The sequence below is a fragment of the Haliotis asinina genome, chromosome 14, assembly GCF_037392515.1.
Source record: "Haliotis asinina isolate JCU_RB_2024 chromosome 14, JCU_Hal_asi_v2, whole genome shotgun sequence".
Lineage (NCBI taxonomy): Eukaryota > Metazoa > Mollusca > Gastropoda > Lepetellida > Haliotidae > Haliotis > Haliotis asinina.
In genome coordinates, this window is record NC_090293.1 from 9,127,470 (window position 1) to 9,142,045 (window position 14,576).

General features: G+C 40.6%; 1 protein-coding gene across 4 annotated transcripts in view; it reads left to right on the forward strand.

The window, feature by feature from the left end:
* Positions 1 to 2,095: 2,095 nt before the first annotated feature.
* Positions 2,096 to 14,576, forward strand: part of LOC137262287 (ETS homologous factor-like) — a 29,547-nt gene continuing 17,066 nt past the window's right edge. Inside the window, exons 1-3 of one of the 4 annotated variants that reach the window (XM_067800102.1) lie at positions 2,233 to 2,649; positions 8,330 to 8,403; positions 13,932 to 13,978. In XM_067800102.1, coding sequence (XP_067656203.1) covers positions 13,943 to 13,978 — 36 coding nt within the window. In that variant the 5' untranslated portion in view covers positions 2,233 to 2,649; positions 8,330 to 8,403; positions 13,932 to 13,942. Of the gene's footprint in view, positions 2,650 to 8,329; positions 8,404 to 9,930; positions 10,074 to 11,058; positions 11,145 to 13,931; positions 13,979 to 14,576 lie in introns of those variants that run through there. The other 3 variants (XM_067800101.1, XM_067800103.1, XM_067800104.1) reach the window with 3 other exon arrangements.

A 14,576-nucleotide genomic window follows, 5' to 3' on the forward strand; every position in this document is an offset into this window, starting at 1 on the left:
TTCTAAGTGTCTATATAGTTGTCATGGCAAATGTCTTCAGTTGGAAATGCCACTGCAGTGAATACAGCTACGTGCTATATCAGTCGCGGTAGAGTTCATGAATCATGATAGTTTGTGAGACGACCCATTTGAGGTCATTGTGTCAGTAATTAGAGTTTGCAGGAAAGGTCATTGAGGAAAGTCGTCAACCTAACTCAGGAAGAGTTCCTCAGAGAGTGGAGCTTCATTTAACACTCGTTTAGACTTGTCCCACAACAGGGAAGACAAACAAGAGATCATCTTCTAATATCCCCAACACGATGAAACGGTATAGGATTAATGTTTCCTGTTTAATTCATCCATCACCATCTAACTTTTGGGAGATTCTTGCGCTTTTCCTTACAAATATCACGATTATGGTATTTTGAGTATGGTATTCTTCGCAATCTTGTACTTTCTGACATATCCTTCACAAAGTTCTTCACCCGTATGCGGGGAGATGAGACTCATAATTTCTTCGCTATCTCCTAAGAAGGGGATTTTGGGTAATATGGTTCATGTGTATATAGAACATGTTCGCGAATTCTTTTGTCCGTGGAATTATGAGCTTGCACAACTAACTCCATTTCTGTAGTATATGTATACGCGTCTGATCAGCTGGAGTATCTGTGATCATTGGAGACTCAGAAGAAACGAATGCAAATACTTTGTTTAAAAAAGTCTCAATAAATTATCTTACAGTCACGTCACCATCTCATCTTGCCTCACAATACGTATATTTGGAGCTTACCTTTACCTAGAGTTCGTTGTGTATGCTAGTCTCACCCAACCGATTCCCGCATGACGAATAATTTCATAATGTGCACCCTCGTGCATCACAGGTGATGACGACTGTATATGAACCTTGAACATGTCTGTAGTGGACACATGCATTTCAAACGGTTTTCAGATGTCGTGGTTGATGTTACGAAGAAGACGATGATGGGGCGTGGCTTGCGCAGTGTTAAATATCTTATTCGTTTCCTTAAATACAGTGGTCGGTTTCAGTCGTCGAAGTATAACCAATTCCTGATGCCTCGTGATTTGTAGTTGATCGCTGTTGTAGTGACGTGACATATCGTCACACTTCAAACTCACTCTGCTAACATATGATTCTGTTTATGACAAGTACTACAGAATATTCTATACCGGTAATAAACACGGAGTAATCTACACACTTTGACAATTTTCCGGAATATATTCACTTTATGTGAACTAAAACACATATCTCCATATCTCACATACAACCCTCCTGAAAGTCAGCTACTGGACAGTACGTTCTGTCCTGTATAGAAGACCATGTTCAATGTATAATTTAATAACCGTTCCTAGAACCACATACCAGTTCCTGAGCTGAAAGCATGTAAGCAGTTCGTTGTGCAACATGCGTGATTCCCTGGTTCGAGTCCCAGATTCGCTTTAACCTAGCGTTTCGGCTAGCAAATACCATAAACGTGATCATGGAATTCAAGATGATGATCAACATGTAGAACATTGGGTTTTTTCCTGCTACCTTGTTGCTGTACCTTTACAGGGTAGAATAGGCCTTCAGCAACCCATGCTTGCTATAAAAGGCGACTATGCTTGTCGTAAGAGGCGACTAACGGGATTGGGTGGTCAGACTGGTACTCGCAGACTTGGTTGACACATGTCATCGGGACCCAAATGCGCAGATCAATGTTCATGCAGTTGATCACTGGATTGTCTGGTCCAGCCTCGATTATTTACAGACCGCTGCCATACAGCTGGAATATTGCTAAACGGGGCGTAACATAAATCTGGCTCACAACTATATCTTTCTGACAGTTGTAAAACCAATCTGTGTCCCTCCTGAACTTACCCCTACTCAAATACATTTATGAAAGATGATGCAACCCTGGGCTATTTAACTAAAATGTATAAAAACAATACATGAATACAACTTTCGTAGTTATAGTTATCACTGTGTCAATGTTGATTTCATTTTCGCAATACGTCATCTAAAAGTTGTGACACACATCCATCAAACCAGACATGCCACGTTGCTTCAAAGTTTTATTCTGGGCAAGCAATTGCTTTGTACGTGTGTGAATGCAACATACCCTCATAAACACACAATAGGATGAGACTACAGCATTGTTGTGTCGAAGATATCCTTGTGTTGAAAACATGCTCATAAGTTAGAGCCCCTTGATGATGCGGATACTGACTATCGCCGTTTTACCTGACATATCCAGGAAGTGGTAGAACACGGGAGAAATTGGAAGGGCTTTGCACGCCGAACGCTGACAACACATGACCTACTTTGAAGGAGGTAAACACAAGGTTGTGGGGCCAATCATTACACGTCTTTTACAAAGGAGATCGAATAATGGGAAATTCCCCTCGCGCTACATGCTCGCTTTCCTACTAATTAACGATCTCAAATCGTCAGCCTCGTTTTGTTTAAATTTGCCTTTCCCACGCTTATAAAGACTACTGAATTTTGACATTAAGTCTCTGTCATCGACTTGGAAAGAGCAGACGATAGGTTGCGGTGTCGACGGCTGCTCCTTAAGGCGGAAGTGAGGCTGTCGTCTGCTACAGCAACCGGTGCAGAAGTCAACAGTTACTACTGTCAGCATCTCCGGCGAATTCCAAGCACGAAAATGAGTAAGTAGTGAATCTTTTCTTTGAATACTAGCATGTAGGGTCCCAGCTGTTGGTTTTAAAGCGGCTGGTTTCATGTGGTTTGTTCATGTATTTTTCTCGAATGAAAGGGTGTGAACAGGCACTTCGCCGATATATTTTCACACCTAATGAATTGGAGTACTGCTTAATTTTTACGTGCAAACACAATTCATCAATAGAACCTACTATTCAGAAGGTTGCTGAAAATTCTTAATTAACGCACTTTTGAGGCATCAAAAGTATTTAATATTGGCGTTTGTGTTAACATACTGACGCATGTACATGTAGTCATAAGCCCTAAGTAATACATTTGGATCTCTCAGCCAAACAGTTCCAAGTATAAATGCTAAATGAAACAAAATTGAAGCAGTGTGTTTTTCGATGTCGTGCACGGAGTCTATATCTGGTTTACAACAGACGAGTCGGTCTGATGCGCATTAATGTGAGTATTCGAAACCCAGCGGAGCGTTCACTTTAGGTATAGACATCGTAACTTGATGCCTCGTGTTAAGGAAATGGGTGCATTAAAACCATAATGTATTATGTTCCTGACCCAATGCGCCTATAGGACAAGAGTTTAACATTTTTAACCGTTCCAGCCATTACAGTCTTCGGTTTCAACGAAAGATAGAGTTGAACCGACGCAGGTGTATGCATGACGAGTGATCTGTCTTTTGGAAAAACATTTAACATTCTTATGACAGCCTTCGAAGACTTCGAAAATTATTGTTTTCCTTCTCATGTGTCATTACACATTTCTTGATATTATCGCCTGTCACTGTGTCTGTATTTGTTGGTGTTGACACACACCGTCACCTTTGATGGTATCGGGTTAGAATACCACAACGGTTCTTGATGCTCTTTATCCAGGTGATAATGACAACTGGCTGCTCTCAAGTGACGACTGAGTGTTTATATCAGACGCTCACACTATCAATAACTATTGTCTCTCCAAAAAAAACTGTGAATAAAAACTGAAACTAACGTTTTGCACTTTTGAGTGCGTATTTACGTGTTTATTTCCTCACCTTAGGTGGTTGAGGTTCTTCGTGAATACTGCCTAACCCTGCCACGCCGAACACGCACGCTAAGAGTATGCTAATATACAGGTGTAGCCCTTGACTTCTATTATATCTGATACTGCCTCAACGTCTAGGTTTACCGTCTTCACTTCTTTGTCCCTGTATGGTATTCCCTTACTTCCGAAAATGTAAACATGAACAATTATGTGAGCAGTACTCTATAAATCTTTGCTACAATATACATTTATTATCATACTAGACACGTGGATATACGGGGTAGAATAGCAACCCATGCTTGCCACCAAAGACACGTGGATATACGGGGTAGAATAGCAACCCATGCTTGCCACCAAAGACACGTGGATATACGGGGTAGAATAGCAACCCATGCTTGCCACCAAAGACACGTGGATATACGGGGTAGAATAGCAACCCATGCATGCCACCAAAGACACGTGGATATACGGGGTAGAATAGCAACCCATGCATGCCACCAAAGACACGTGGATATACGGGGTAGAATAGCAACCCATGCTTGCCACCAAAGACACGTGGATATACGGGGTAGAATAGCAACCCATGCTTGCCACCAAAGACACGTGGATATACGGGGTAGAATAGCAACCCATGCATGCCACCAAAGACACGTGGATATACGGGGTAGAATAGCAACCCATGCATGCCACCAAAGACACGTGGATATACGGGGTAGAATAGCAACCCATGCTTGCCACCAAAGGCGACTATGCTTGTCGTAAGAGGAGATTAATGGTATCAGATGGTCAGGCTCGCCGACTTAGGTGACAGGTCATCGGTTCCCATTTGCGGAGATCAATGCCCATGCTGTTGATCACTGGATTATCTGTTCGAGATCTGACTATTTACAGACCGCCGCTATATAGCTGGGGTATTGCTGAGTGAGGTGTAAAACTGAACTCACTCACTCACTGTCGATCTATGTCATGTCGTTTTTTTCATGGCGATGCTTGAAACGTGAATAAAAATCGTAAACTCTTACCGTCATGAACGGTGCATAATAGATTCATAGTTAGTTGTGGTGTTTCGCCTTTAGTACGGCGACGACGACGACTTGTTGTGAAACGTCTGCCGTTGTGTTTATATGCGCCAGTTTTTTTCGTCATACTTTTTTCAGTGACGTACCCTATTTTCGCGTGCTCATAATCTGGTGGCCAAGTGGACATGGTGTTGACTGGTCACACTGACCACTTGGGTTTGTTCCCCACATTGGCACAGTGTCCCCGCCTTTGTCTGAACTGGGGCGGTGGGATACACTAATACTTACAGCGTCACACCTAACACCGGGTTCGATTCCCCACATCGGTACAATGTATGAAGCCTATCTCTGGTGTTCCCCGCTGATATTGCTGGAATATTTATTTAACAGCGGCGTAAACCATACTCACTCACTCACCTGAGCGGTAAAACTATAAACTAGCATCATCGGTTCTAACTCGCCCACAGTGGTTGTAAACCATCACTAGCGTCGTTATCAACCATCGCCAATGTGACTATAAATCGACGCCAGTGTTATTCGAACCTTTACACTCAAAGACGCTTATGTTGAGCTTTGATTGAGAAATAGACAGTTAATAGCATAAAAGCCCTCACTGTCGCGTAGCACTACAGTTTAAATGTTGGTAGCTAAATCTATTTTCAGATGTGATTGACAGTTGTTACAAAAGTTCAAATGCTTTGGTACAGCTACAAACAAACGAACAATAGCATTATTTTTTTATATATGAGCAACTATTTTTCAAGCGCTTTTCGTTTTTAAAGTAAATTTGTTTTAAGTGGACTGTTTGTTTGGAAGAACAAACTGGATTGATTCAGGTTTTTTAGGAAGAATGGTAACCCTGGCCCACCATAAAAAAATCAAAGCAGCTTATTCCGAAAGTCTGGATATCGCGAAGATGCAATACATCCCGTCGCATTCCATAGAGCAGGCTCAACAGTATTTCATCACAGTGTGTGTGTGAGTTTGAGTCGAAGGCGTTTTTAGCAATATACCAGGAAAATATTACTTTCGGGGGCGCCAGAAAATGGACACATTGCACCCATGTTGAGAATCGAACTTTGACCTTTTGTCTTGACGAGCGAACGCTTTAATCACTAAGCTATTCCACCCCATTGGGCTGTTATTCACGCACCAAGCTACTTACATCATGTGTACATATTTCATTCACCGTGTCCTTATGATAGACGGAAAAGAACCACATAAAAGATCGGCCTTGAGACGAAATAGTTCCACTAACCAACTTTGAAATCCAGTATATGACCTCGGATGACAAAGAATATTGGTCCCTTTGAAATAACCGTTTTCTTACATCGCGTGACAATTTACTGTTATATATAAAACAACAAAGAGCAGAACGTGTTTACGTCTATTGAATACGCTGCTATAACTGAACTTCTGTTGTACTCGAATGACAAATACGCTGGTGGTTGGAGTTCAAAACATATGGGATTACATAATCACTGATCGTCAGGAATTCCACCATGCTGGTACATTTTTTATCCATCTACAGCACATTAACGATCTTTTAGCCGTCATTTAATTACAATACACAAAGGCACGGGCTCACACGCAAGCACACACATGCACGCACATAAAATTACCTGTTAAATAATCAGATGCCGTTGACGGGTGATATTTCAATTATCATTAACGTATACATACATACATACATACATACATACATACATACATACATACATACATACATACATACATACATACATACACACATACATACATACATACATACATACATTCATACATCCATACATACATACATACATACATACATACATACATACATACATACATACATACATACATACATACATACATACATACATACATACGTATGTATGTACGTTCGTACGTTCACCTCTAGTAAGGCCTGTGATGTCTTGTGGCATAAGCTGTCTTTGTGTAGTCTAATACATTGGTTTGATCAACAGGAGTGAGTGAGTATGATTTTACGCCGGCAATTTTCCAGAAATACCACAACCGGAGACACCAGATATGGGCTTCACTCTTTGTGCCCAAGTCTGTCCCATCGCCCAAATAAGGAAAAGAAAGCTGTTACTGATGTACAGTTGCCTGGTGGTCCTTAAACGACGGTAAAGTGGCCTGGTAGTCTTCAAACGGCGGAGTAGACTATGTCCTCAAAGGGCTGCGATTTTCAACTGGAAGGTCTGGATGCCACCTAGACAAAATCAGTGAAGCCTTTTTCTTGTGTGCCCTGAAGAATTGCATCTGGAACACGCCTAAAAGCTACTCAGAGCCATGATCAGTTTTATTATCCTTTAGAGACAGGTATATTAATGATGTCTGTTCCAGGATCAGAATCCATGATTTGTGTTAGTCTATCACTTGACCTAGGGACGCGGTGACAGCTCCGTGGTAAACGAGCTCGCTCGTCACGCCGAAAACGCGGGTTCGATTCCCCACATGGGTACAATATGTGAAGCCAAATTCTGGTATCTCCTGTCGTGATATTACTGGCATGTTGTCCAAAGTGGCGTAAACTATACCGAACTCACTCACTCTACATGTAATGCGACTGTAAGACTGACTGAAAATACGACTTGCTGCCTCGATAACGTCACGTCATGACGTCTTATTGTCCTCTCAGAATTCTACATGGTCTTGCGATTTTTCAGGATAGACCCAATCGGGACTGTGACCGCCTCCTTGTTAAATATGCGTGACCCTACGTCAAACACTGTCCCCCAAGAAGAGGAAGTTGATAATCATCTAGAAATCTAGAGCGGCCAACATGGCCAACCCGGAATTGTTCCGCCAGGGAGTCGCAAGCAGCCCCACAACACCCTCCTATCCTCAACTTCCCTCCACCCCTAGCCCCGTCCCATTAGCATGACCTCTCGTAGATTAACATCCAGTCTCTGATATGAACATATTTTGCAGAAGAAGACGACCAGTAATAATGATGAAATGTGTAACGTAAAGGAGCCCAGATATTTTCTTCTCTTTCACCCTGAAACTGTGGCAATCTATATTTGTCCCATATTCTACTAGGTTTGCATGAACCTTCTTGGATATATTTGTTCGGTGGTCTGTATGACATACTACGCCTCTTGTTGATATCAACAAACAATTCAGTAATTTGTGTTTGTTCGTTTCCGACGTGAGTTTTTAACTGATGTTAAATGGTGTCATGCTCCTTAGACTCTTGTTAACCTCACCTGTTATGTATGTATGTAAAGTTACTACTGACATTGCGTATAATACAGAGTAATATCATTGACAATTTCAGTGATGTTCGAGAAAGTTCATTAACACTATAACAGGAAAACTCAAAGATCACGTTTTCATATTTGTGTGCTCTTTTGTAGACACGTGATTTGTGTCTTTAGTCCACAAAATAACATCTGGTTCAATAGTGTGTAATTTCAGTCATGCAAAACACCCAAGCCTGCAGGGAAGATTTTATCGCGTTTACGTCTTGTACTACTGTTATATGTACAGACCGGCGATATGACGTGTACGCAACTGTCATTAGCATAGTCTGGTGTGATGACAACGTGTCAGTTCAATAAAGCCAGACAAACCGCGATTTTAAAGTCACTAACATATGCTTATGTTATCATAGATCATGAAAAAGGATCGCGGTGCGACGAAAGGGACATAGATTAACCGGGATCCTGCGCCAGCAGAACGTATAACGTATGTACAATTTTTAGTCGCTTTTTTCCCTGGTATGTGACAAGGTTGCATGCTCAGTCCTTTTGGCTTTTTGATGTATCATTGCATTTCAATACAAAGATGAATTCAAGAGAATCACATCTGAAGGAAATCAATTATTTGACATAACACGAATCGAAAATAGCTCCGACCAAGAAAGCCAAGCCGATTTGTACTTCTCAGGGTGATCTTTTTGTGGAAGCAAGTGTTTTAGACCGCTGACTTTGTGTGCTGGTGATTTGGTGCCGTACTCTGGGAGTATGTAGGGTGGTGGGGTAGCCTTGTGCTTAAGAGCTTCATGCCCACTTCTAGTGGCCACCGTCATGCTATTTGCTAGAATATCGTTAAAAACAGCGTAACCATACCCACTTACTCATCCTTCGCTTGGAGAGTTTTGATTCGAATCTTGCACGGCAATCAACCCAAATGGTACCAGAATCTGCACTTTACTGAGAAATTGTAATCCTAAATACAACGTTTGTTATTCGTAACACTAATACATCAACCGATATTAGCAGGACAGCTCCCCTAATCAGGGGGAGTGGCAAGAAAAATATATATGAAATCTTATAATCTTTTGCAATTTCCTGGTGGTGAATGGCAGATTAGTGTAAAGAAGGAGAACGAGTTTAAGTGAACTTTCTGGATGAAACGGATAGAGAAAACGAGACAAAATGAAAACCCAACAAGTGAGTGTCGGGTCCCATGTTCAAAGCACAAGAGAAACAGCCTTCTCAGTGACAGATAATTCAGCTATTTATGACCATGTCCCGCTCACGGAACTGTCTAATCCGTGATGATGTTATTGTGGCGTGGCACATTTTACAGGACAGACTATATTCCTAGAAAGTCTTCTCGTAAGTGGGAGTTAGGAAGGAAATCACTTAGCATGTCTGTGTCATTGTAAATAGGACACAGACGTACATCAGTTATATGCACAGTGTTATTAACTTTAGAGCATGGTGTCCACAATAAAGCGAATACAGTTACAACAAAACGTACCCCCACACAACCACACACACTCCACACCCCACACCCCACTCCCAACAATAAAAATCATCCAATAGTTTTTGAAGAAAATACATCATTTGAAATTAATGTAAAGTGCTTTGGGGCAGGCACTGGACTGGGACCAAGGTATTTGACTGTGCTAGATCGTCCCTTGCTAGTATTGGTTAAACATTACACAGATATCTACTTTCTTTCCTAATGTCTCTGAGTATGTCATAAATTGATACTCCAGCTGTCGAAATGAGCTATATCATACATAAAAACGTAAATCACACGTGACCTACACGGGTCTTTGAAAAAGTTACCGCTCTTTATTGATCAGGCACATTACATTAAACCAGACTGCATGGAAGCCCCTCCCCCACCCCCCACACGTACAATCGCTGCAAGATCATGGATAAGGCTGGCTGGTGTAGATCCACAGTATGTAATGATATCAGTGAGACCTCTCCATCCGTTCCGGATGCAGATGCTGAAGTCGCTTGTCTGATACAGGCCATATCATTAATAACCAACCACTGAAGCGTCGAGATAAATGTAGCGACGGCAACACTTTTGGTCATTGTTCTTTGGAACTTTCAACAATTGTGTTAAATTCAGACATAGTCACTGAGGTATAGGAACGGACATTTGTCATCTAGGTAAGGAGATGTCCATTTTCTTATTACTAATATTTTCATTATTAATATATTTGTATCATTTTGTGTTTATATCATTTTGCCCTATGTGACGTTTTACATTTGTATTGTTTCATTAACATATCACGGAGTACGAGATGATAATTTTCCATCGATGAAATCCATAGGAACATAGGCACCAAAAGGCGCCGTCCTGTTGTATTCCTGTTCCTATTGACTCTAAAAACGACCTGCATTGACCATTCAATGGTTGGGGTGCAGTAGTAGTAAATGTACTAAAGCCCTATCTTTTTGCTTTTCCTTAAAAACGTATAAAGTAAAGTGAAAACCTAAACCTTATTTCTTAAGCTATACATGTAGACCATTTTATCAAATTAATTTCACGATATTTTCTATCAAGCTATGCGTTAACTACAGGCTTGTGAAAAAATAATTAAATATGAATTCCAACTGTGGCATTATAATACCCAAATTTCCAAAGGTATCGTGAGGCGAATTCATCACTGACACTGACCACGAAATATTTTTGCTTACTCAGCAGGAACTGGTTGTTAATGTAGTCTACACACTCCGCTCGATGCACTACCGTGTAACAATATCCTCTATGCAGAGAAGAAAACCCGTCTTACTTCATCTCTCAGTTTCCAGCATGCATATTCATGTGTTCCTATAAATCCAGGTCAACGAGTATAATGTGGGTGCAATATTAATTACAGCATCAATTTACACAGATGTGTCAGTAAAGTTGTGGATGATTATAAGGTTTGAGTTCTAACGATTTGAAGGTGGATACTTAACGCGTATGCTATCATTATAATTCAAAATAATATGTATTGAACACATGATTTCTCTTTAACAATATTGCCAACCGCACGCCAGTCGGTCCTCAATTATCCAGCACTGTTAAACCAGCATTCCTCAAGAGACACTTATTTATGCATAGGAGCGTATTGTGTATTTTCCCTTTTCTATCTTTCCCTGGAACGATTCATTTTGTAATTTAATCTGCTCTTGTGCGAGTGAAGCAGGGAGTGGGAGTGATTATATCATATATTTGTTGTCCAACGCCAACGAGTAAGTACATATTCTGTAATTTTGAACGTTCACAATTAAGAATTATTTTACAAGAAACTCCATTTTTCACAAATATTATATTTACAATCCTCTGCTCTAAAAACAATTCCAGAAATATATGATGACAATAATGCATTGACCTATCACAGGCTATTGGTCGTTCATGACGAATATAAACATACAATCTTAGCTTTCAGAACATTCCTGTCTTTTTGTTGCATGGTGCATCCTAATATGATTTTCTTAACCTTGTCACGTGTATATTGACTTACTTTGTCTTTCATTAATGTTTAGTTTTGTGTTATTTCAACCTGAATCAAATATTCCGTATGAGCCCTTTACCACGCATCATGTTTTGCATGCTAACTTTACCTGTCCTGTGACATACGCTATCTTCATCATATTCCGTATACTGTGTCCACCATGCTTTATTCTCTTAACACTTTTTGTAGCGCTTATCATTCCCTCTACCCTTAGTTTTTATACCGTTTATATCACCCTTCACCGTACTGTATACCTAGTTCACCATTCACCAAACCAGCGAGTGAGTTTATCATTCACCACACATCGTAGTAAGTTAATTATTCATCAAAACCGTATAATTAGTTCACCGTTCACTACAGTGTATAGTTAGTTTAACATTCACCACAATATTGAGTAAGTTCACCATTCTCCACAATGTTTAGTTAGTACACCATTCACTACAATGTATAGTTAGTTTAACATTCACCACAATACTGAGTAAGTTCACCATTCTCCACAATGTATAGTTAGTACACCATTCACTACAATGTATAGTTAGTTTAACATTCACCACAATTTTGAGTAAGTTCACCATTCACCATACTGTATAGTTACTTCACCATTCACCATGCTGAACAGTTAGTTCATCATTTATCAATACTGTCTGCTTAGTTCACCATTCATCATAAGGTATAGTTAGTTCACCATTGACCAAAGTAAAGGGTGAGTTTACCATTCACAACACTTTGTAGTAACTTCTTCGTTCACCAATACTGTATGGTTAGTTCACCATTCACCACACTTTATAGTAAGTTTACAATTCACCATAGGTGATAGATAATTCACCATTCGCACCATTCATCGGACACTTTTTACAGAACTCTACCGTTTCTCATGATTTTATACAGTTACTTGACATTTCGTTAAACCTTTCTTTACCATTTATCAAAGTGTGCCTATATTTAACGAACCATACTCTACACATACTTCGTTATAGCGTGCTTGCATTACGGTTCGTTATAGACCCATGAAGGTCCGGGATTGAAGAGGCCTTCAGCAACCCATGCTAGCCATGAAAGGCTGCAAACGGGATTGGGTGGTCAGGCTCGCTTACTTGGTTGACACATGTCATCGGTTCCCAGTTGATCATGATCATGCTGTTGATCACTGGATTGTAAGGTCCAGACTCGATTATTTACAGACCTACGTCATATATCTGGAATATTGGCGCATGCGGTGTAAAACTAAACTCACTCACTCATCCACAGTTCATTATACCCCTTGTAGTTACTCAATGCTGATATAAATTACCTTATTCAATATTCATTGCTATACCATTTACCACAGCCACACATATTTTATCAAATATGTACACTGAAACATTTAAGACAGACGCAGTATAAGGATAAAAATATCCGGCGGTCTCCGCGATGTTGTCACTGACGTTCACGAAGCTGTGCCTTTCCTGTATAAATTATTGTTCCTTAAGATGTTCTCAATAATATGTTAATATGTTGACTCTACTTCGCCGAAGACTTCCGAATTAACCGGATGTAGGCTATTCGCACTTAGCTGGGTTTGAAGATTCTCGTGACCAACCACCCACAATCATAAACACGTGTGAACTACCTGATACGTTTAGCACGATTATATTCAAGCATGTCTTCGGCATATAGTAATTTAAAAGCTTATTTTCAATACGCCATTGAACACTTCATTGTCAAGCTCCATGTGTGTTCCAGAAGCACTAGCCAGTCACGTGTGGTTCTAATTTGGGAGGTTAAACTGGGAATGTGGCCTAGATTTTCGAAGCTCTCTTAGCGCTAAGTTAGTCGTAAGTTTATGTTATTGTATGGTACTTGCGACAGTCGTAACGCTAAGAGAACTTCGAAAGTCTACGCCCTGTGCCTACTTGCACAAAGCAATCCTAGCGCTACGACTACCTCAAGCCGATGTTGTAGAATGCGACTTACAATCATTATAGCGCTAAGATCGCTTTGTGCAAGCGAGCCCTGGTCACCGTTCTTCAACATGATCGTAGTACTACGATAGTCGTATGTCAATGTTAAAGTATGGGAGTTACGACTGTCGTAGCGCTACGACTGTCTATAGGAACGGAACCCTGGCTGGTTTGGTCTGTTCAGATTCGTCTACTCGATATTTTGTGAATGGAGTTAAACGTATCACTGAAGGATATCCATCAGCAATCAAATCGAATGAGGAAAGGCGTCATAAATACACTTGGTTGATGAACATAGCATACATGTGCTCTTACAACAACATGACGTGTATGTTCGTTTGAATGTATGTGTGCGGAGGGGGATGTAGGAGGGTGTGTGTCATTTTGGGGAGGGGGGCGGGGTTAAATGGAGGGGAGGTCAACGACTCATCTATCAATATTAGGAAATGCCTCGCTGCATTGTAAATAACTCACTTCAAACAGCAGTTCGCCCCAACAATACACATTATGTTTCTTATCTTTTGAGTTTGTTATGCTTATTATAAATGTTCCCGGGTGAATTATTTTGATATTTTCTGCTACAGGTACAGCAAACATGGCTGCGTCGCTCCCGTACTCAATTTCCCATGCTGTAAGTATACATATCAATTACTCGAACAATTGGTCATTACAGTTTCAGGCAAGCACAGCTGCATCACTAAATGTTCATTGTTAATGGGTGACAGACGGGTGGACTGTCAGTTCAATGCAGGCAACTGGTGTTTTTGATGCTGCAAGACCTACTCAGTAAAGTTCGTTTTCTTTTTTTGGTGACATGACGGATATAAGCTATACGCTAGCAACTTATAACTTAAGTACCGTAAAATATGTGAAACCGTGTCGTTTTAGATTCATCCCACTTTGCTAAATTTCTCCTCACGGCACACGAAGCATATTTTCATCGACACTGTCTCTTATGGGGACGATGAGGTAGCCTTGTGGTCAAAGTGCTGACTCGTCAGGCCGACGACCCGGGCTCGATTTTTCACATTGGTACCATGTGTGAAATACATTTCTGGTGTCTCCTGTCGTGATACTGCTGGAATGTTGTTAAATTGACTTAAAACAACACTCACTCATAGTATCTTTTGTAGATTACAGGGTGTGTTTTAGACTGTCGCTGACATGTTTGACGTCAATGTCACTCAGTCGTGTTCTCATAAGCAATTTTTTTGAATTTCCATGTTGTA